Source organism: Eschrichtius robustus, chromosome 17 (genome assembly GCF_028021215.1).
Source record: "Eschrichtius robustus isolate mEscRob2 chromosome 17, mEscRob2.pri, whole genome shotgun sequence".
NCBI lineage: Eukaryota > Metazoa > Chordata > Mammalia > Artiodactyla > Eschrichtiidae > Eschrichtius > Eschrichtius robustus.
In genome coordinates, this window is record NC_090840.1 from 61,652,422 (window position 1) to 61,676,847 (window position 24,426).

Genomic DNA, 24,426 nt, shown 5'->3' on the forward strand with positions numbered 1-24,426 from the left:
CCTTTTGATTTAGGAAGTTTCATGCATTTAAAAAATTGACTAAACATTTTTGGACTGATTCACATATAAAACTCCATTTACTCTCTTGTTATTAAACATTTTTGAAGACAGATGCAAATAATTTTGGTGAAGTATCAAAGGGATAACAAGCTAAGGCTTTGGAACCTGACAGAAGGGTTCAAATCTGGCATCCCCCCCACCACACCCCAAATCGGGAAAAATTTCTTCATCAGACTCTAATGTTTCTGTACATCTTGCAAGCAGAGATTCCAACTGTCCTTCTTCTCTTTGTACCAAACTATCTCTTCAAATGTATTTGTCCTGAAGCTCATGATTCCTCTCCTATAACAACACATACTACATATGCAGATATCTCATACTCTTCATACATTCTATGGGAACTGGGGCTTGGAGAACTGGCACAAACGCTGATGCTCTGTCTCCTGACACTTCTGTGAATAATAAACTCTCCTTTGTTTCTGACCCAAGAGTCTTGTGTCTTCTATCACCATCCAAGAAACTGTGGCAGAGAAATCGTTAATTCCAAGTCAAGTAAAATCTCAAACTCTTCATGGTTCTTGACATTTACTGAGTAACCTTGAACAATTTTTTTTAAATTTTTGAGCTTCAGTTTCATACTGTGAAATTTAAAAGTGAGTATGCTTATAAATTTCCTAATATACTATAAATACTTAAGCAAACGGTAGCTAATTAGCAGTCATAGAAGTAGATGCAAGGGGGTGCCATCAGCATCATGGTGGAACGAGAGATGCTCTCTTTGTCTCTCCTCTTCAAACTACAACCAGTAAAAATACATAACTCAACAAATATGACTTGGTCCAGCACACCAGGGTGCTGGAGAGTTCCACACATCTGTACATGTAAAGGTGGGTGGACTGGAATACATAGAGAAGGCAGAATCAGAAGAAAAGCAGAGACAGTGCCTGAGATCCTGAACCCCCGACCACGGCAGCTGAGCGCACAGTCCCAGAGAACCTGGTAGCAGCAGGGAAGGAGGCATACATAACTCCAGCCTCCCAGCCACAGTGGTTCCCATGCTCACAGGGAACCAGGCAGCAGTGGCAGTTGAGCCTGCAGCTGGTCTCTCCAGCCATGAAGGTGCCTACCACTACAGCCCTGCCCATCCACAGCAGTAGCACATGCAAACCTAATAACCCCAGATGCAGCAGAGGCAACCAAGACTCCAGCTCACTCCCTACTCTCCCACTCCCTCCACTGTAGCAGAGCCTGAGACTCAGGAGATCCTGGGCACAGAGTAGGTTCTTGCCATCCCAGTGCCCCAGGTAATGATGCCAGCTACAACAGCATCATTAGCAGCAGCGAGGCACAAGCAGCTACAATGAAGGCACAAGGCAATACCTCTAGCAAAGGAGGTAGAGGGTGGAAAGTGCTGATTCTCAAATATAACTACAGGCAGCTCAAGTAAGAGAAACCAAAAAAAGTGCTATAGCACAAGCTACTGAAAAACAAAAGGAAGACCTCTGATTACTAATCTGTTAAATCATTAGAATCAAGGAAAAAAAGAACATTCATCTGAAGAAGAAAAGTGTCCACTACTTCAAATGTGCCAGCATAAGAACAGCTCATCAAGCCCCATGAAAAACCATGGTAACACAGCATCACAAAAAAGAAAATTCTCCAGAAACCAAACTTAAAGTCACACTGATGGAGAATTATCCAGAATCCAACAGCACATTAAAAGGATCATACACCATGATCAAGTGGGATTTAACCCAGGGATGCAAGGATTTTTCAATATCCACAAATCAATCAGTTGGATATACCACATTAACAAACTGAAGAATAAAAACCATATGATCATCTCAATAGATGCAGAAAAAGCTTTTGATAAAATTCAACATCCATTTATGATAAGAACTATCCAGAAACTGAACATACAGGGAAAAAAACCTCAACATAAAAAAGGCCATACATGACAAACACAGAGCTAACATCATACTCAATGGTGAAAAGCTGAACACATTCCTGCTAAGTTCAGGAACGAGACAAGAATGCCCACTCTTGCCACTTTTATTCCACATAGTTTTGGAAGTCCTAGCCACAGCAATCACAGAAGAAAAGAAAGAAAAGGAATCCAAATTGGAAAGGAAGCTGTAAAACTGTCACTGTTTGCAAATAACATAATACTATATGTAGAAAATCCTAAAGATGCTACCAGAAAACTACTAGAGCTCATCAATGAATTCAGTAAAGTTGCAGGATACAAAATTAATATACAGAAATCTGTTGCATTTCTATACACTAACAACAAAATAGCAGAAAGAGAAATTAAGAAAAGAATCCCATTTACCACCACATCAAGAAGAATAAAATACCTACAAATAAACCTACATAAGGAGGCAAAAGACCTGTACTCCAAAAACTATAAGATGCTGATGAAAGAAACTGAAGACCACAAAAGCAGATGGAAAGATATATCATGTTCTTGGATTGTAAGAATCAATATAGTTAAAATGATCATATTACCCAAGGCAATCTACAGATTCAATGCAATACCTATCAAATTACCAATGGCATGTTTCACAGAACTGGAACAAAATTTTTTTAAATCTGTATGGAAACACAAACAACCCCAAATAGCCAAAACAATCGTGAGAAAGAAGAATGGAGCTGTAGGAATCATGCTCCCTGACTTCAGACTATACTGCAAAGCCACAGTTATCAAAACAGTATGGTACATACACAAAAACAGACACATAGATCAACAGAAAGTGATAGAAAGTCCAGAAATATGCCCACACATTTATGGTCAATTTACAACAAAGGAGGCAAGAATATACAATGGAGAAAAGACACTCTCTTCAATAAGTGGTGCTGGGAAAACTGGACAGCTACATGTAAATGAATGAAATTAGAACATTCTCTAACACCACATACAGAAATAAACTCAAAATTGATTAAAGACCTAAATGTAAGACTGGATACTATAAAACTCCTAGAGAAAAACATAGGCAAAACACTCTTTGACATAAAACACAGCAATATTTTATTGCATCTGTCCCCAAGGATAATGGAAACAAAAGCAAAAATAAATAGTATCTAGTTAAACTTAAAAGCCTTTATACAGCAAAGGAAACTATAAACAAAATAAAAAGACAACCTATGGACTGGGAGAGAATATTTGCAAACAATGAAAACAACAAGGGGTTAATTTCTAAAATATACAAACAGCTTATACAACTCAATATCAAAAAAACAAACAATGCAGTCAAAAAATGCACAGAAGACGTAAACAGACATTTCTCCAAAGAAGACATACAGATGGCCAATAGGCACATGAAAAGGTGCTCTACTTCACTAATTATTAGAGAAATGCATATCAAAACTACAATGAGGTACCACCTCACACCGGTCAAAATGGCCATCATCAAAAAGTCAACAAATAATAAATGCTGGAGAGGATGTGGAGAAAAGGGTATCCTCCCACACTGTTGGTGGGAATGTAAATTGGTGCAGCCACTGTGGAGAACAGTATGGAGGTTCCATAAAAAACTGAAAATAGAGCTATCATATGACCCATCAATCCCACTCCTGGGCATATATCCAGAAAAGATTAAAACTCTAATTTGAAAAGATATATGCACCCCAACGTTCACAGCAGCACTATTTACAAGAACCAAGACATGGAAGAAACCTTAATGTCCATCAACAGATGAATGGATAAAGCAGACATAGCACACGTATATACATATATATACACCTATACATATATACATACACACACACATATATATATAAAATATTCCATTACATGTATAATGGAATGTTACTCAGCCATAAAAAAGAATGAAGTAATGCCATTTCCAGAAACATGGATGGACCTAGAAATTATCATACTAAGTGAAGTAAGTCAGACAGAGAAAGACAAATATCATACGATATAACTTATATGTGGAATTTTAAAAAAATGATACAAATGAACTTATTTACAAAACAGAACTAGACTCAGAGACAGAATACAAACTAATGATTACCAAAGGGGAAGGGGGGAGGGATAAATTTGGAAATTGTGATTAACAGATATATAAAATAGATAAACACCAAGGACCTACTGTATAACACAGGGAACTACATTCACTATCTTGCAATAACATATAATGGAAAAGAATATGAAAAAGAATAGACAGATATAACTGAATCACTTTGCTGTACACCTGAAACACTGTAAATCAACTATACTTCAATAAAAGAAGACTATTTTATTTATGAGATGTTTTATATAAACCTCATGGTAATCATAATACATAAATCTAGAGCAGAGACACAATAAGAAAAAAGAAACTGAGAAATATATCATAGAAAATCACTGAAATAAAATGGCAGACAGAAACAATAGAAAAAAAAGAAACAACAGAGATATAGAGCAACCGGAAAACAAAATGGAAGTACGAATGTAAATGGACTGAATTCACCAATTGAAACACAGAGTGGATAGACAGAATACAACACAACAGCCAACTATATGCTCTCCAGGAGACTCAGCTCAGCTCTGAAGACAAGCACAGACTCAAAGGAAGGGATGGAAGATGACACTCTAAGCAAATGGCAGCCAAACAAAAGTGGATGTAGCCATATTCATATGAGACAAAAGAGAATTCAAACGAAAAAATGATAAGGAGACAGATATGGAAATACTATAATGATAAAAGGTACAATTCATCAAGAAGACACAACAGTTATTAATACATATGCCCCTAGCATAGGAGCACCAACATATATAAAACAATTATTAACGGAACTAAGTGAGAAACTGAGAGCAACACAATAATAGTAGGGGATTTTAACATCCCACTTACATCAGTGAATGATGATCCAGAGAGAAAGTCAACAAGGAAACAGTGGCCTTAAATGAAACACTAGATAAAATGGACTTAATAAATTTACAGAACATTACATCCAAATGCGGAACACACAGCCTTCTCAAGTGCACATGGAACATCTCAAGGATAGAGCATTTTTTAGGACACACACAAAAAAGTCTCAATAATTTAAGAAGACTGAAATCATATCAAACATCTTTTCTGATCACAATAGTATGAAACTAGATATCAATTACAAGAAGAAAGCTAGAAAAATCACAAATATGTGAAACATAAACAACATGCTACTGAACAACTATTGGATCAATGATGAAATCAAAGGAAGATAAAAAATACACCTGAAGACAAATGAAAATGAAAATACAATATACCAAAACTTATCAGATGCAGCAAATGTGGTACCAAGAGGGCAGTTTATAGCCAAACAGCCCTACCTCAAGAAATAAGAAAAATATCAAATATACACTCTAACCTAAAAGAACTAGGAAAAAGAAAAAAAAAAAGAACAAAGCCCAAACTGAGTAGAAGAAGGGAAATCATATAGATCAGAGTAGAAATAAATGAAAAGAGACTAAATAGACAATAGAAAAGATCAATGAAATTAAGAGCTGGTTCTTTGAAAAGATAAACCTTTAGCTAGAATCACTAAGGAAAAAAAAAGAAGAAAGAAGGCGCAGATAAATAAAATCTGAAAAGAAAGGGAAGAAGTAACAAAAGATATCACAGAAGTACAAAGGATTATAAGAGAATACTATGAACAGCTATACACCAACAAATTGGACAACCAAGAAGAAATGGATACATTCTTAGAATCATACAATATTCCAAGACTAAATCATAAAGAAATAAAAAATCTGAATAGACAGAAAACTGATAAGGTAATTAAAACAGTAATCAAAAACCTCACAAAAAACAAAATTCCAGATCCAAAACAGCTTTTCAGGTGAATTCTACCAAATATTCAAAGAATATTTAACACCCATTCTTCTCAAATTTTTCCAAAAAATTGAAAAGGAGGAATGCTTCCTAACTTATTTTATGAGGCCAACATTACCCTGATACTAAAACCAGACAAGTACACACAAAAAAAGAAAATTACAGGCCAACATCTCTGATGAACATATATGCAAAAATTATGTTACTATTAATGTTACTATCTATGTTACTATTAAAATTATGTTACAACAAATTTACTAAACTGAATAACAACAATGCATTTAAGAGAGCATACATCATGATCAAGTGGGATTTATTCTTAGAATTAAAGGATGGTTCAACATCTGCAGATCAAGCAATGTGATATATATATATACACACACACACATATCTGTGTGTGTATATATACATACACACACACATATATCACGTTAACAAAATGAAAAATAAATATATGTTCCACTCAATAGATATAGAAAAAGCATCTGACAAGATTCAACACACATTTATGACAAAAAACTCTCAATAAAATAGGTATAGAAAAGAGTATTTCAATGTAATAAAGGCCTAGAAGACACAGAGAAATGGAAAGATATTCCACGCTCAGCTCATGGATTAACACGGTTAAAATGTTAGAAGAATTAACATTGTTAAAGCATCCATACTATCTAGAGCAATCTACAGATTCAATGAAATCCCTATCAAAATTCCAGCAACATTTTTCACAGAAATTGAACAAAAAGCCCTAAAAATTATATGGAACCACAAAAGACACCGAGTGGCTGAAGCAATTCCAAGGAAAAAGGACAAAACTGGAGATATCACACTGATTTCAAATTACATTACAAAGCTATAATAATCAAAACAGCATGATATTGGCAGAAAAACATACATAGAGCTCAAATGGAGTAGAATTGAGAGCCCAGAAATAAAACTACATATATATGGAAAATTAATTTATGACAAAGGAGCAAAGAACACACAATTGACAAAGGATAGTCTCTGTGGTGAAAGGCACTGTGAAAACTGGACAGCCACATGCAAAAGAATGAAATTAGACCACTATTTTATGCCATATACAAAAATCAGCTCAAAATGGATTAAAGACTTGAATATAAGACCCAAAACCATAAAACGCCTAGAAGAAAGCATAGACAGTACACTGTTTGTCATCGATCTTAGCAATATCTTTCTGGATATGTCTCCTAAGGAAAAGGAAACAAAAGCAAAAATAAACAAATGGGTCTACATCAAACTAAAAAGCTTCTGAATGGCAAAGCAAAGGACCAACAAAATGAAAACACAACCTACTGAATGGGAGAAGATATTTGCAAATCCTATAATAAATAAGGGGTTAATAACCAAAATAGAAAAAGAACTCATAAAACTCAACAACAACAACAAAACCTGATCAAAAAATGGGCAGATGACTTGAAATCATGATTTCTCCAGAGAATTTCCGTGAGCAAGATTCATGCATGAATTCAGCTAATGTTGAACATGTTCTGTCTTCCAGGCTATGTACTTTGTACCTTTGTCTACATTAGTATATTACTATATTTTCCCCATAATACAAGTGATCCTTATTAGTATCGATAATAAATTATACAGCATTCTTAATTTCATGAATTCCCATGCTAAGCTCTCTACCAGAAATCTTTAAAAGATTCATAGATTCAGTCAATATTTCAAAATGAAAACAAAATCATGACTTTGACAGCCTAACTAAATTTCTAAGCATCATAAACTCCATGTTTTTCCAGTACAAACATCAAGACACATATATACACAATGTATGTATAAATATGTATAGAAATATAGAAATATAATCCACCGTCTCGCTTCACAAGTAATGTTGTCCTAAGTATTTTTCTTAATCTTTCATGTACTGTACGTGCTTTTCTCTAAGCTCCAGATTTTATAAAAGAAACAAGCACCAAATATGTTTTGCAAATATACTGTCTGATTATCACTCTTATTTTTAAAATATTTTCATTATGTCAAACGAATATTCAGTCAACATAAATATAAACATTATTTTTTTCTTTACCTCTACAGATGGGAACAGGAAAATCCCATGAGGCTGTATTAACTGAATTGGCTATACAGGTGAGTTGAGGGTGGCCGTCAAGGATATATCCAGTTACACAGCTGTAGCGGATCTTGTCCCCAACATCGAACCTTGTACCATATAGCACACCTTTGGGTGGAACTCCTGGGTTTCCACAAGAGCTACTCTGCAATTCTATAGAAGGGAGGGAAAAGGAGAGTTTACAGTTATTTTAATATATATTTTAACATTTTAGATTTATAAAATTATATGTAGATACAGGTGTCTTTTTTTTTCCTTTTAAGAAGATTTACAGAAAAATGGAAATGTCTGCTATTTCAATTACATAAACAGAGAAGTATGGGAAAGGAATGAAATCTTACTGAATAGGTATTAGGTGTCATTCTTCATGCCAGCAAAATTTAGATATTTTATATTGTTTAAGTTTCTGGCAATTTTTAAAATTAGTATTACTCATATTTTACAGATAAAAAGATCAATACCATTTATGTGGCTTCTTCAAAGTTACATTCTACTAACATAGTAATATGCAAATCAAGTTTCATCAGTATGCTCTCCATTACTCTGATGCTTCTACTTAACCCTAAACCATGAACATTTATCTGAAAAAAAATATACATTCTGGGTGGAAACTTTTTTTCACTTAAATAAGAAAAATATAGTGCAGCAAAAAATGGACATATTTTTGAAGTTGGAGAGATTGGAATAGAATTCCAGCTTTAATATGTGTTTAACCTGGAGAATACAATGAGAATTATCATAGTAAGTACATACACTTGTGAAGTTTTAATTAGATCAATATGCAAAATATCTGGAAATAGTCTGATATTCACCTATTGCCCTGTTATTTTATTAGTTGATGCTTAAAAGTATACAAGTATACAAATATAAGAGATTTTTTAAATAATATTCATCTCAGAGAAAAATACATTTTCACTTTAAGTAAAAAAAATTGAAAAAATATAAAGAAACAGCAGAAGTTGGGAAGCATTATTTTTTCTTATAGTATATTCTAAATTTTCTATTATATTACCTTTACATTATATTACTTTTATACTACAAATAATAATCAATAGAAATACAAACAGTAAGGAATGAATGGACTAAAAGGTATTCCAGTTTGAGTAAAGTCTATGGCTTACTTAATAGTATTATACAAATGTTAATTTCCTAGTTTTGATAACTGTGCTATGGTTACATAAGCAGTTAATATTAAGGAAAGCTGAATAAGAGTACGTATATGGGAACGCTGTACTATTTTCACAATTTACCTTAAAGTCTGAAATTACTGCAAAATAAAAAGCTGAAAAAGATGTCGCAATGCAAAAAAAAAGTATGTTTCCAACTAGCCTTGATATTCATCCTATTTGTTCAGTTAGTATTCCATGCAATATCATTTATATTAAATCAAATAATTATAAACCACTAATATTGAAAATATCAATAACAATAGTAAGTAAAAATACAATACCAAAATAAAACACACTTCATAAAATGTAGATGTAACTGTACAAAAGCAATCATAATTTATTGATAATTTGTACAGTAAACAAAGCTGAAATTTTATATTTTTACCCATAATATGCTTATAGTACTTTTGAGTGTTTCTTAAGTGAATTTTTTTTTTCTGTTTAATTTTTCAAGAGTATTGAAAAGAAAAAAATCAGTGATGAATTTCCAATGAGGTCAATCAGCGAGAAGTGGATTGAGGATTCACAGAACTTGCCCTATATACATTAGAAATGAAGTATATACTTTTAGTTTAAAGCAATTATTTTAGGTTCTCAATCCTAGAAAAGAACTTGACTAGTATTAATTAAATATCAATGGTTTCTATAAATAACAGGCAATTTCCTTAAGCTTCCTCACCATTTAATTATATATTATAAACTGATATCTGTAAAATATTTTAAAATATCTGTAACCAAGATTAATGATTTCTAATATCTCACTTTACTATTTCTCAAAGGTATATTTTATAGGTTCATTTTCAGTAAAATTTAAAACATATTTATTGTCTATAAATTTTCAGCCATTCTTTACAAAATACTTTTGAAATGAAGAGTTTACTTTGAGAGTTAATTTTTTAGAAAATTCAATTGATTAATAGATGAGATGTTTGCTGTAAGAGATGGTGAGGTTAATAAGTTTTGATGAAATGAGTAAGAATTCAATCCCTTGAATATAGTAATAAAAAAGGAAATACTTTTAATGAAACTACCACTTGTGTCCTTAGATTCAATCCACTCCTTTCGCTCTCACCCCTAAGAAATAATTAAGGTCAGGACTTCAATTATCATGAAGTTATACATCTAGGGGAAAAAGCAGTTTCCAAATTATTTTACAAGAAGCGGTTAGGTGTAGGAATGAAAGGAAGAAAGAAGAAAGCTCTAAATAGTTTCTATACTCAAATTTAACTTTTATTTAAATGAACAAACATGCATTACCCAGAAAAAAGTACCTAAAGCAAAAGGAAAACATGAAGTGAATCAGTGAATTAATAATAACACTGGTTGGAATTTTAATAGATTACCTAATCGAGCCCTTGCCTTGTGGCTGAATTATTTCTAAACCAGAAGACAGATAAGAATTTAGCCTGTTTCGAAATGAAACTCAAAGAAGATAATTCCAAAATATATCTGGTTCTCACCTTCAGAAATTCCTGCTTTCATTTGCCCTTGTTCTTTAACCTTCAAAAACAACAACCTACCCATCATCCTCTGTACATTGAGTAACCCATGAAGACAATTATTAGGATGCTTCACATTCAGGTTTAATAGATCCCAATTCTATAGTCATTGATCATGGATTCTATTTTTTGTGCCCTCCCAACCCTTTAATTTGGGACTTCTCTCTAAGCTGTTTATGTCCATTTTAAAACGCAGAGCCAAGAAAGATGTGTTATTAACTGGAAGAATTATAAAACCCACCATTAAAAACCCTGCTATATTCTGATTGAACATTCACTTTTTAGTCTTGATTTTTTTAAATAAATAGTGCTGCACATTTGAACTTTTAAATAAAATTAGCTTTTTCATTACTATAAGAATTTTAGAACTAGCTTAAGATAGATTAATTTTTAAACACTGTTTCTACCAGCTAACAAGAGTTTGAATTTTGGAAAAAAATGAAGATATACATGGTAGGTCACTTTCAGTAAAACAGATTACAAACTAATCATTAATATACACGGTATTTACAAAGTAACGATATTGTTTATTATGAAATCATTCTTAAAGAAAATAGAGATTTAAGCATAAAATGAAGAATTTTCATGTAATTCATTAAATGTACATGCAAGATAACCACATTGTGCTTGTCACTTCAATGTGTTTCTGAAGATGATTACATCTAAAAGCAGAATTGCTGAACAGACTACAGCTTTCTTCACCAACAGATGACACTAATATATCAATCAAAAGGTTTAGGTGATTAAAATAAAACTACAGAACCTGATAAATCTCATTTGATATTCCATAATGCAAAGTTTAAAATGGGACTGGAGTGTGTTGGTAGGGTACTATCAAGTTATATTCATCATACTGTTGGTTGAGCATTGATCAAAACTTTTAATGCAAAGATTACTAAATAAAAGCAATTCCCTACGTACTAAAGGTTTATTTGAATTTACTCTTGGAATTATGCCACGAGATCATGTTTGTAAGACAAAACTGAAATACTTAGGGTGGGCAGTTTAGTGAACTGAAAAGAAAACTGGAAAACATGTCTGAAGACTTTACACTCAAAATACGTCTCCAAAAATGTCAGAGACCCTTTATCTAATTTTACTGCTCTATCCACAATAAATTATTGTGCATTTGTTGGAAAGATGTGTATTCTTTTTATCTTCTCTTCTCACAGATATTGAAATTATCAGCAAATAACATGAAGGAATTTGGTAACATAAACTAATGTGTAAAGGATTGTTGATACAGCAAAAAATTACTTGGGCGAGATCCAAGATAAACAAAAATCCAATTGAGTTATAGAGGTTAGAGTTTAGTGACATTCATCTATATTAGTTAAAAGGAAACATAACAATAAATTACTTGGTAAATGACACAATTAATTTATTCATCAGAGGCTCTTGAGGATTACCATTAACATTGCTCTGTGATGTGTAACAGGTAAAGCAACACCACCTTCTTTGCTTTCTAAAAATTTACAATATGAGAATGCTAATAGCCTTAATTGCTGAAATCAGCTCTGAGCCACACTCTGTTTTAAGCATTCATTTTCCCACCTTACATCTCACAAAATACCCAACACCATATATGATTTCCCTCACTGTACAGAAAGGGAAACTGGGAATCAGCTTAAGAAACTTTCCCATGGCCACCCAACTAATGAATTGTAGACTTGTGGTTCAAGCCTGTGTCCCTAACTTAAAAGTGTTAGATCATTTCAAAATTGCATGCTGTCGGGCTTCCCTGGTGGCGCAGTGGTTGAGAATCTGCCTGCCAATGCAGGGGACATGGGTTCGAGCCCTGGTCTGGGAGGATCCCACATGCCGCGGAGCAGCTGGGTCCGTGAGCCACAATTACTGAGCCTGCGCGTCTGGAGCCTGTGCTCCGCAACAAGAGAGGCCGCAACAGTGAGAGGCCTGCGCACCGCGATGAAGAGTGGCCGCCGCTTGCCACAACTAGAGAAAGCCCTCGCACAGAAACGAAGACCCAACACAGCCATAAATAAATAAATAAATAAATAAATAAATAAATAAATAAATAATTGCATGCTGTTACCCGTGAAAAGTAGATATTCATTGCACAAATGTTTATTAACAGCTATCATGGGCAATATTTTGGGGATATAGTTTTGCAAATGACAGACATGGCCCTTCCTTCATAGAGTTCATAACTTGATGATAACCAAGGAAAAAAATGACTACAGAATATTAATTATAATGTAGTAATTGGGATAAAGGAAACATACAGGCTAAAATGAAAGTATATAATTGAGAAAACTTAATTAGTCTACATTAAAAGGAGGTCTGGAAAGAATTTCCTGATGATGTAAGGTTTAAAAATAGGATAAAGAGTTAGCTAGAAGGAAAAAAAAAAAAAGAATTATCAAGGATATTCACAATTTTAAAATATAAGACTCAGAGTACTATAATAGTTATTAGACTTGAAAATACAGTGAAGACAGGTTTTATGGATGTGGTAGGGTAGAAACTAAATTGGAAAAAAAGTATTCCAAAAGGGTTGACCAAAATATATAGGTTCATGTAGTGAATACATATCCTATGCATAAGTCATGAATAGAAAGGAGAGCTATTCTGTCATTAAGTATTACTTTGAGAGAGATACCTTATATAAGCTCTTCAGAAGAGAAAAACTGAGAGCAAATAATTGGAATCCCTAAATGTATTGTGTTGGCCAAAAGTGTCTTCAGTTTTTAAGTAAAAATAAAAGACACATTTTTCATTTTCACCAAGAACTTTATTGAACAACGTTCACCCTTTTGTTCCACTACCTTCTGCCATTTTTTCAGGCAACTTTATAATTCCATCTTCCCAAAATTTATCTTTTTAAGCAAAGAACTGTTCCAGGTGCCTTTTACAGTCTTCCAAGGAATTGAGTTTTTTTCCATTAAGAGAATTTTGTAAAGACCGAAATAAATGGAAATCTGAAGTTGCAATGTCTGGTGAATGCGGCAGATGAATCATAACTTTCCAGCCAAGCTGTAACAGTTTTTGCCTGGTCATCAAAGAAACACACAGTCTTGCGTTATCCTGATGGAAGAGTATGCGTTTTCTGTTGACTAATTCTGGACACTTTTCGTCGAGTGCTGCTTTCAGTTGGTCTACTTGGGAGCAGTATTTATTGGAATTAATCATTTGGTTTTCTGGAAGGAGCTCATAATAGAGGACTCCCTTCCAATGCCACCATATACACATCACCTTCTCTGGATGAAGACTGGCCTTTGGTGTGCTTGGTGGTGGTTCATTTTGTTTGCCCCATGATCTCTTCCGTTCCACATTGTTGTACAGTATCCACTTTTCATCACCCATCACAGTTTGTTTTAAAAACGGAACGTTTTCATTACGTTTCAGTAGAGAATCACATGAGGAAATATGGTCAAGAAGGTTTTCTTCGCTTAACTTGTGTGGAACCCAAACATCAAGGTGATGAATATAACCAAGCTGGTGCAAATGATTTTCAATGCTTGACTTGGATACCTTCACAAACCACTTTTGACACGTTCGATTAGTCATAGCACCTTCTGCATACACTGCAGAAACCTCTTTTTTTTTGCGTTTCGGTTGCATTTTTACCTTTCTTGAAATAATATAGCATAATATGCTGAAAATGTTGCTTTTTTCCTTCCATCTTCAATATTAGAATGGTTACACAAAAATTCACCAATTTTGATGTCTTTTTTTAAATGCACACTGATATGATGGCTGTCACATACAATCTAACAAAATTATTTTGAATGAAGTTAAAGACAACTAAGTGCGACTAGAGCCATCTTATGGAAAAAACAAAAAACACTTTTGGCCAACCCAATACATATAAGCAGAGATTTTCATAGTATGTATGATATGTACTATGTGAGTTTACTAATTTAATACGAATTCAATTTAATATGAATAAGTGCATTAAATAGGATCACCACAATTAAGTTTTAAAAAGGCGAACAGCCAAAATAATGTATGCATACTATTTGGATATGAGAATATTGACTTCACAAGGCTGTTGATATGACTATATAAAACAATATATATAAGTCATTTATATGCTGAGCAAACACTCACTACATGGCAGGCATTATTATTAGCTCAACAAATTGCAACTTTATTATTATTACAATCAATTTTCCATTTGAGACATCTAAATTAGGTGTGATTAAGTTATGATCTACTAAAGATTGGGTCATGCCTTCACTGTGGACAAAAATGTCACCTGCTATATCAGGAAACAAAGGATGTTGCAGCCATCAAGCCATCAGCCTCTGCAACCACCCCCAACTGTGTACCTGGAAGGGACCGAGGATGGAGAAAACAGGAGATTGGCCCTAGATAGTTAAGGTGCAAATTAAAGGAATGATTTCAATGAGCCTAGATCCTTGCATCTTCCCATACATAGAAAAGTGCTAAATTCATTAACTTGAGATGTCTGTTTTTTCTTTAATTAACAGTAATCTTTTGATGTTCTGACTACCTGTTGTTGTGGGGTTTTTATTTGTTTGTTTTTGTGGGGTTTTTTTTTGCAAAAACTCCTATATATCCTGGCTCTTCCCTTACCTCGTCAGAACAGTCCCTCAGCTATCTGAGAGGTTCTCTCCCAGGTTTAAGTCCTCAGTATGTCTGCCAAAAAAATATAATTCTCAACTTTCAGGTTATGCATTTTTTTAAGTCAACATCATTAAATGCTAATTATTCAAGGTGTAATCTCAACTCCTGGTAGAAGATTTGTATAACCAAATTCGCAAACTGTCACTGATTCATTCATTCTTTCATCACCTGGTTGGTATCATATCAAGCATCATACCAGGCACAGTGATTATAAAAAGACCTTTGATATATTGCAGCCTAACAAAACCCCAATAAGTTAAAGAATAAAAAGTTAAAAATACAATTTAAATCCTGAAAGAGAGTATATATTATAAAGGACTCTAGGAGAAGAGTCATGTTTTCCTTGGAGAAATTCAATAAAACTCTACCAAGTAATTTAGAAAAAAGATGAGTGATTTATACTAATAAACATATTAAAACAAACTCGGTTCTAAAAAAAATCCGATTTCTTAGGAACACATGGATAATTGTGAAAGGCAAGATACTTAACAAAATATCAAGAAGAAAACCTGACCTTGAACACTGGAATGAAAATCAAATGAAAGAATAATGGATACCATGACTATAGAATTGCATAATTATTCAGTCAAATAGATGAAGCATGATCCTGCTGTAATTTCAGTATATATAACCAAATGGAATTTATTTCTTTACACATTTGCTTTCTCACTAGCCTATGAGCATCTTGAAACAGGGGCTCTAATTCATCTTTGTGTATCAAGGACTTAGTATTGATACATTGTGTGGTATTTTGTTGGCAAGCAAAAAAGGATTGCTCAGTTAATTGAGTTATCTCTAATAGAAAAATATAAAAGATGATCATCACACAGAGTTTGTAGGAGAAAATGTTTAGACACAAAATAGAAGAGTGTAACTGGTACATAGAAAAGAGCCATAGGCATATTATGTGTTAAACTTGTATCATAATAAGCACTACAACACATTGGCAACATCTCATATGGGTCAAATTACATAGTTGGCGTCATTCAAAATTGTATTCTTATGAAAACACATTAACTTCTATAAGCCAGTTCCTAAACATGAGAATAATTCCTAAACTGCTGGTCATGCCACAGTCCTCACTGGGACGCTAGAGATGGAGCAAACATTAGGTCTCATTTGCGATTTTGAAAGTCATCCTGAAGTTTCAAATAGGTTCAGATTTGGCAATCAAAAGGATAAACACCCTTTTTTTTTTTTTAAATTACTTTAACCTAATGAAAGGGAAGTCAAACAAACTACTGGCTGATAAAGAGGAAATGAGAGCAAACCAGCACTGTTCTAGCTTATCTACCTAAGTGGAGAATAGATTACTAGATTGATGGTGGGGGTGTGGGGAGAAGTATGCACATAAATTACAATGTATTTCAAGCAGGAGAAGGAGAAAAGCCTACTGTCCCTTTTTTTTTTTTTTTAATTAAGATAAATCTTCTGGTGGGCTGATAATATTTCCAAAGGAACTTAGTGTGAACCAGTGGAAGAGTTAGTGTAAAACCAAACATAAAAATGTGTAACATCATTCTGTTCTGATATTGGGGTGTAGGTAGGGCCCATAGGCAATAGAGATAAGTTCTGAGAGTCAGATCGAGTAATGGTTAAACATAATATAGAAAACCACTGCACAATATCCAGGCAGTCATTTACTGGATATGTACTTTTGATCTGTGAATAAGAGGCAGTTAATATCTTTCAATTTCAAATAGCAGTGCTCCTTTTTTGGCAAAATAAATTTTATCACCTAAAATGAACTTATGAAGAACAATATTGTATTTGCTTTGTAAACTAACTACCATTGTATTGAAAGAGATAAGTGGAAAGATCATGAAATATGAAAACTGTTATGATTATTTAAAGCTAACTATATCCTGTATAGCTACCAGAATATTAACAAAGCAAAAGAAAAATACAGAATGGAGGCATATTAGCAGCATCGTCATTATAAAGTTTCTATAAATGGAATAATGCTGCATCTGGCAGGGGTAGCATTTGATAGCATGATTCAGAATAATAGAAAAATATGAATAGACTTTCTGTATGACAGAATTGGGACAAGTATCGGTATTAAGACTTTTTGGATAAAAGTAACTTAATTCTTTAAAATGATGTATTACACTGATTACAGATAATCTACTAGATTATATATTCATCGAATATGAGTGAGAGATACCACTATATTTCAGCAATTAATCAATTATCAAATAATTATTGAATCCTGAGGTATAAATATCAAAGGGGTATAAAAACCATTTTCTGTTCTTTTAGACCTTATAACTCAATTGGAAAAGACATGCGTAATACAATCTTCTGGCAATTAAATAATAAAACTAATTCCAAAAACTGAAAACATTTTAAGTTATATATTTATATAAAAGGAATAATAGTATATGAAATGAGATGAGTAGGATTTTAGCTGGGGAGAACTCAAGAGAAGTCAAATAAATCACATGAATAAAGGCCCAGAGACAGAAATGTATAAGATGTGGTCAGGGCAATATACAAAACCAATGGCTTAAGCAGAATACCATACATATGAGAAAACACTTCAGAAAAGAATGGTCACACTTCAGAGTTTTTGATTACCTCTCCTAGGGTCAATGCTATGCTAATGCTGCCAAATGAAATGACTTAAATAGATAGTAGTTGTTCCCTCTATGTGACTCTCTGACCAGTCTAGGCTAGGATGCAACAAATGGCCCGCAGGTAATCCGATTCCCAATTGTTTTCTATCCTGTTGCTCTGTCATCCCCTTAGGCGCTGTTGTACACTTGTTGAAGCTGGATTGCCAAAAACGTTAAATTCCACGCTACTGGGAGTTTAATCAGAGCATGTTCAGAGAAACTCTCCCTTCCTTCCGTTTACTCTTGACACAACCCTTTCTCTTTTCTACACCCTTCGCAAATTCCAAGGTTTCTGGGAGATGGGCAGCCATTTATTGTTTGTTTGTTTTGCTTTTCCATTAAGGCCAACTCTAGTTCCTCATGGATCACTGACCTGTTAAGGGAAGAAAATGAATGGTCAAATTAAATATCCCCATGTGGATAAGGGAAGAAAGGAGAATATTCCACAATCAATGGTCATGGAAATAAATAGATCCTGTTGAACAGGAATTATGAAGACCCTCATACCCTTGAAGACCCTGCTTCTGCTCTTAAGAAGGTGCCCCTTTGTCTTGTGTTCTCTGTTGTCTCCTGGCATTTCCTGTTGAATAGTTCTTCCTTGTCCATATTCTCTGTGGCAAAATTTGAAGTGGGTGTGGGAGAGTAGACTATCCTTGGGGTACACAGTTCTTATGTCCTACAACTGTTAATGCAGGTTTGGTGCCTGAAAATTGCCTTAAGGACTGAACAACCAAAGAGTTGTGCAGATGAGTTCTACGGTTTATTTGGCTAAAATTTCCTCTAAAACCTTAATAGGAACTAGTTTATTTGCTTCCAGTTATTTTCATGTGCCAGTGAACACTCTCCACCCACTCCAACTTGCTTTAACCACTTTTTTAAATTGAGACCACCCTGCATTGATCAGAAGCAATAAGCTTGGGCAGGAATGCAACATTCTTTATCTGATCTTTGCCCCAGGGCTGCCCTTCATCCTCTAAGAAACTTAATAGGAGACTCTGATAAACCTTCTTATCCCCTGCTGTACAGAAGCAGTTGGCTTTTCCAACCCATAAATCACCAGAATTTTAGACTCTACTTTCTTCATTCTCTTCTTGAAAACTGGCCAATATCAGGCTGAGCTCTTGTCTTTGCTGTAAACTCTTGTCAAAGGCAGCCAGGAACAGGCCACACACCTTAACAAAGTTTTTTTTTTTTTTAACGTCATCCTTTCAAGCTAAAGCTTCAGTGGTCTGTCTTCCAGATTGTCATTAACAATTACTTCACCACAGTTGCCATAACTCAGAAAAGCCACCAGCCTTCCAGCTCATAATATGTTTCCTCACTACTACTCCTGACCACAAAACAGTAACACATATTTTAGGTTTTTTATTTATTTTTTTATATTTTATCTTTGGCTGCGTTGGGTCTTTGTTGACGCACGTGGGCTTTCTCTAGTGACGCGAGCAGGGGCTACTCTTTGTTGCGTTGCATGGGTTTCTCATTGTGGTGGCTTCTCTTGCTGTGGAGCACGGGCTCTAGGCACACAGGCTTCAGTACTTGCAGCACGCAGGCTCAGTAGTTGCAGCACGTGGGCTCTAGGGCATGCAGGCTTCAGCAGTTGTGGCTCGCGGGCTCTAGAGCGCAGGCTCAGTAGTCGTAGCGCACAGGCTTAGTTGCTCTGCGGCATATGGGATCTTCCCAGACCAAGCCTCGAACCCGTGTCCCCTACATTGGCAGGCAGATTCTTAACCCCTGTGCCACCAGGGAAGTCCCTAGGTTTTTATTTTAATGCACCACTTCTAGTACAAATATTTCATCAATGCCAGAAATAAAAAACACTTTTTTAAGCAAAAGGGATTTAATACTGTTTCTAGGAACAAGTTCTAGGATGGACCTCTTGATTAATACAGAATTAGCCCAGTAAGGGGACTACTACCTTTAGGTCACCAATGGAATTAAGTTTACCTAGAATCATTGCCACCTCTCTACCAACCTCTGAACAGGAGAAGGAAACTGCAGAAGAGTCACTTGCAATTATAATTCAAGGATCCATTATAAGAGAGTTTCAGAAATGTGGTTTTGCTTGTTTCTTTTCTAATATTTTCATATAGAAAAAGAGTGAAATGGAGATCCATAGGTTTACCTGATCATACCACCTAATATTTAGGTATCTCCTCCCTTCATCCTGTTTCAGAGTTTACAGGTTAATCCTTTCAAAATACCTCCATACAATCCTTCCAACTCTGCCTACAGAAGCAAATCCAATCTCCCACTTGATCAAGATCCTCCACAATCATACCCCTTTATACTTCTCCTAAATCTCCCTATGCTTGCCTAGTTACATGTTCTATTTCAAATAGTCAGTGTCCCTCAGTATGATCTGCTTACGCTATTATGAAATATCTCCTTTTCTTCTCTATCCAAATGTTTCTATCCTTCGAGACCATAATCAAGTCAGATATTATACTTTTCATGTGCGTCGTTAAAACTGCAAACTCTTTAATTTGGACATACTGGGCTCTCAATATTTTTTATGGTTAAAGAATTAGCTTAATTCAAAGATGAATTGGGAAGTTAGGAAAATATGAGAAATCCAAATTATTTCAAATCTCTTTGGGAATTTAACTTCCTTGAGAAAAAAAATTTTGAACCCCATGCTGACAAAAAATACAAGACAATAATCTTTGTTGGGGGCAGGATTGGTGGGGAAGTGAAAACCAGGGCCTTCAGAGTTTCCTAGATGACAAGCAGTGCAATGAATCTTGACTATCTTACTCTTCCAGAGTAATGTTCAACCTTTTCTCCCTATAGGAATAGCTCTGAAAGTGTGGAGGAAAACTAAAAACAAATAGGGAGCTTGCTCCAGTTGATTTGTGTTCTTGCAGTTGACCTTATCATTAGAAAAGGAAATACAGTGAAAGAAAGCTCCAATAATGAAATCAAATAAAATTGTCTTGGAATCCTATCTCTGCCATTCACTAGTGTGTGGCCAAGGAGGCTTTCAATACTTCAGTTTCTTCTTTAGTACCATAGGCATTAGCAAAATTTATTTGGGCTACTTAAGCAAATTAATAGGAACTATGATGTGAGTTTCTTGATATCACCACATTCTAACGTTCATTTAATGGTCACTTGTTTCATACTGAAAAGATGGCTGTTTGCACATGAACTCATTTTCCTCAGAAAATATGTATTTATGACACTTGAGTTCATTGAATGTCTGAACTCATTCCATTCAAACCACATCACATTTAACAAAGGCAAAGGTTTCTCAACAATGCATTTACATTGTTATTCAGTTCATTTATCTTCACTGAGATCTTAACATTTAGAATGTATTTTACCTTTTTAAGCATTGACACCTATTAATCATGCTAACTAGTTCTGTTACTGGTTATAGCTCATGGTATAATACTGTAGAAACTGCTTCACCAGAGCTATGAAAAACTAATTGAAACCAATTATGACAATTATCTCTCTGTTCAGTTGCCTGCACTGGACTGTTCCTTCATTCCATACTGTCAGACTGCAGAGAATTTTCCTTGATGTGACCTATCCAATTGCATTTCAGGCTTTATTCAGTGAGCATGCATACTTCTGATTCAAATTAATAGGAGCTATGCATGGATTGAGTGAGGACTGGAGTTATTAGAATTGCAATATGAATATAAGTGAGAATTAAGTATCATTGGACTTTCTTACTTTAATTAAGTACCCAAACACTCTTAATCAAGCACATAATTAAATTTAAGAGGAAGTGCATTGTGTGCTAATTGCCATTGATTAATAATATGCTTATTTATACATGCAAATTCTATAATGGAATATATCTCCAAACTGCTTCTGAATGACAATAACTTACTTCTGCATAATGAAACTATTAATGAAATGGAGTCTTGTAAGAAATGTCAGATGAGAAAACAGCTCAAATCTCAGAACTCTTCTTCTCAAACTTTTTTTGATATGTTAGAGCAATTCATACGAACTCACACAGGAGAACATCAATAATTATGCTTCTTTTTCCCAACCTTTTTTTTTTTTGCTTATACAATGTACGTTTAGGGGATATTTGATTAAAACATAAGGAATTCATGTGCACTAAAGAATCTTTATTTTAGCTTTTTTTAAAATGATATTTTTTTCTTCTATTTTGCCATTATGTACATTCACAAATGACTTTTAAACATAGGTTATAAATTCTTTTTGCATTTATTAATTCATTAATATTTTCTAATTGTCACTTGCTTATTAAGCACCTACTGCATGCCACACTTTGGCCTAGGCACTGGGGATAAAACAATGAGCAACATATTACCCCTTCTCTCAGGGAGCTTGTGAGCTAATAAACTTGCAAGCAGGTGATGGAGAGGGGACACAGATCATAAATAAGGTAATATTTAGGGTATTATTAGATAATAAATGTTAAAGAGAAATACAAAGCAAAGAAGGAAAATAAAAAGTTTAATGGGGGAGATATAAGCTTATTATGTTAACTAGGGAAGGGCTCACTGACATGGTGGCACGTAAGATCTGACTAAAGGAGGCAAAGGAGCTAGCCATAAGGACATCTTGGGGGAATGTATTCCAGGAAAGTGAACTGCAAATGCAAAGACCGTGAAGCACAGAATGCCTCGAGCATTCCTGGAATAGTAAGAATCCATATTAGTTCCAGTGGACTGAGGGGGAGACTGGGAGAAAATTAGGTCAGAGAGTTAAAACAAGGTCAGATGGTATAAGACTCTGAAGCCATTGTAAATATATCTTCAACTAATTCATTTGATATCTATCTCTGCCTCTCATATAACTATTTCCTGATTTTTGTTTTTTTCAGGCATATGAATTATTTCCTCACAATTTATTCTCTTTCACCACCCTAAACTAACCCCCTCCTAACACACTTTTCCCATAAAATTGTGTTTGAAATATTCAGTGTTAACACTATAACTATGTAAATGCTATTCTTAGCATTCTTAGCAAAGCTATACATTATACATAAACTTTTGTTTTCTGCTTAAGTTTCTATTTTCTGTGAAGTTAATAATTTCCCTTTTTTATTTATTTCATGTTGAATAAAAACTCAACTTCAAACTCTCTGCCAGTTCTCTGAATCTCTTCCCAATAAATTTAGATACATCAAGCATTCAACTTCAACTAACTGAAGAAAAATTTTCAGAACATTCTAGTCTCCATCTGAACAAGTTAATGTCTATTTTATGTTTCTATTACCAGGAATTATTCTATATATGCCATTAAACTATCTTCTTAGTTGGATCCTCTCTTTCTTACATCCCACAACATTCACTTTCTTTGTTATAATGAAGCACCTGTAGCTTCTTAAGAATGTGTGCTTAAGAGATCAATAATGCCTCATACTATGCCTCAAACAACATGATAGTTTGGATAGGTACAGAATTCTAGTAAGGAAACCAGTTACATTAGGATTTGGAAAGCAAGGCTCTGTGACAGTGCTGATGTTTTGAAGGCCAAAGCCATTCTGAATGTCAGCACTTTGAATTTGCTCTTATTTTTCCCTATTTCTCTTGCTAAAAAAAATATATATATATATTCTCACAGCTTACACATTTTTTTTAAAATTTTATTTGACAAGGAAGAAATTACTTCCATCAGATGTTCTGGATAGGTGTTGGTCCTTTCAATATGGAACTTCATGTTCCCTGCTTTAGAAAAAAAAATTCAGATAATTTTCTCCCCTTCATTTTATCAATGATCTTTTTAAGAATGATTATTATTTGAAGGCCTATTGGACTGCTCCTCTAATTATTGATACTATTGCTAGTAATATGACTTTATCTTTTCTTTCTCATTTCCTATATCTGTCTTTTCCCCCTTTTTTCTGGAAATATTCCTCAAATTTGCCTTTAAACTCTTCTAACAACTTTTTCATTTTTATTTCATTTTTTTAATTTCTAAGAATATTTGGTTGTTCTTTTTCCATTGCATCATATTCATGTTTTATATCTTTTCGAGAACATTCATATTAGTCTTTTTGTTTGTCCATTTTTGAATTTTTCTTCTACGCATATACAACTTGTTTCCTCAAAATTGTTATATTCTATTTGTTTTAGACCTCAGATTCTATGCTAGAGAACTTCTTCAGAAGTTAGGTTATTTTTGTTTGCTAATACTTACAAGTAGTTAAGTAAAAGCTGAATGGATTCTCTGAGTATAGAGTTGGTACTTGATACCTGTAGACTTCACTATAGTCTATTTTCCTTGATTGTTTTGTTGAGAGATCCATTATGTCAGTATTTTTAAATATTTCCTATTGGACTGCTTAGATTCTGCATAAAAGAGTCTTTAATCATTTGCTTGGAGAGTACTGAACTGGTTGACAGGTTTCTGTGATTTAAGAGGTGAATGATGCGTGTGTATGTGAAGAAGGGGGTGTCAAAATTTTGTATGGAAACATTAATGTGCTTGATTTTTGTACTGTACCTCTCTTTCCAATTGTATCTCAGACTCACCATCCAAAGACTCTTCTACCTCCTCCAGAGAATAAACTTCCAATATTCAGTTGGGGTAGGGAACGGGAAGTTGCCTAGTTGCATGTTTTTGCTCTCTCACCACTTCTTAATTGGATTTTCAACTAATCTTCCTCTTTTAAGCATGACCTTCACTGCCTCTTTTATAGGTTTCTGG

General features: G+C 34.2%; 1 protein-coding gene across 3 annotated transcripts in view; it reads right to left on the reverse strand.

Annotated features, from left to right (window-relative positions):
* Positions 1–24,426, reverse strand: part of CSMD3 (CUB and Sushi multiple domains 3) — a 1,176,048-nt gene that overhangs the window by 892,588 nt on the left and 259,034 nt on the right. For all 3 annotated transcript variants that reach the window (XM_068525309.1, XM_068525308.1, XM_068525307.1), the window contains exon 4: positions 7,849–8,043. In XM_068525309.1, coding sequence (XP_068381410.1) covers positions 7,849–8,043 — 195 coding nt within the window. The remainder of the gene's footprint in view (positions 1–7,848; positions 8,044–24,426) is intronic.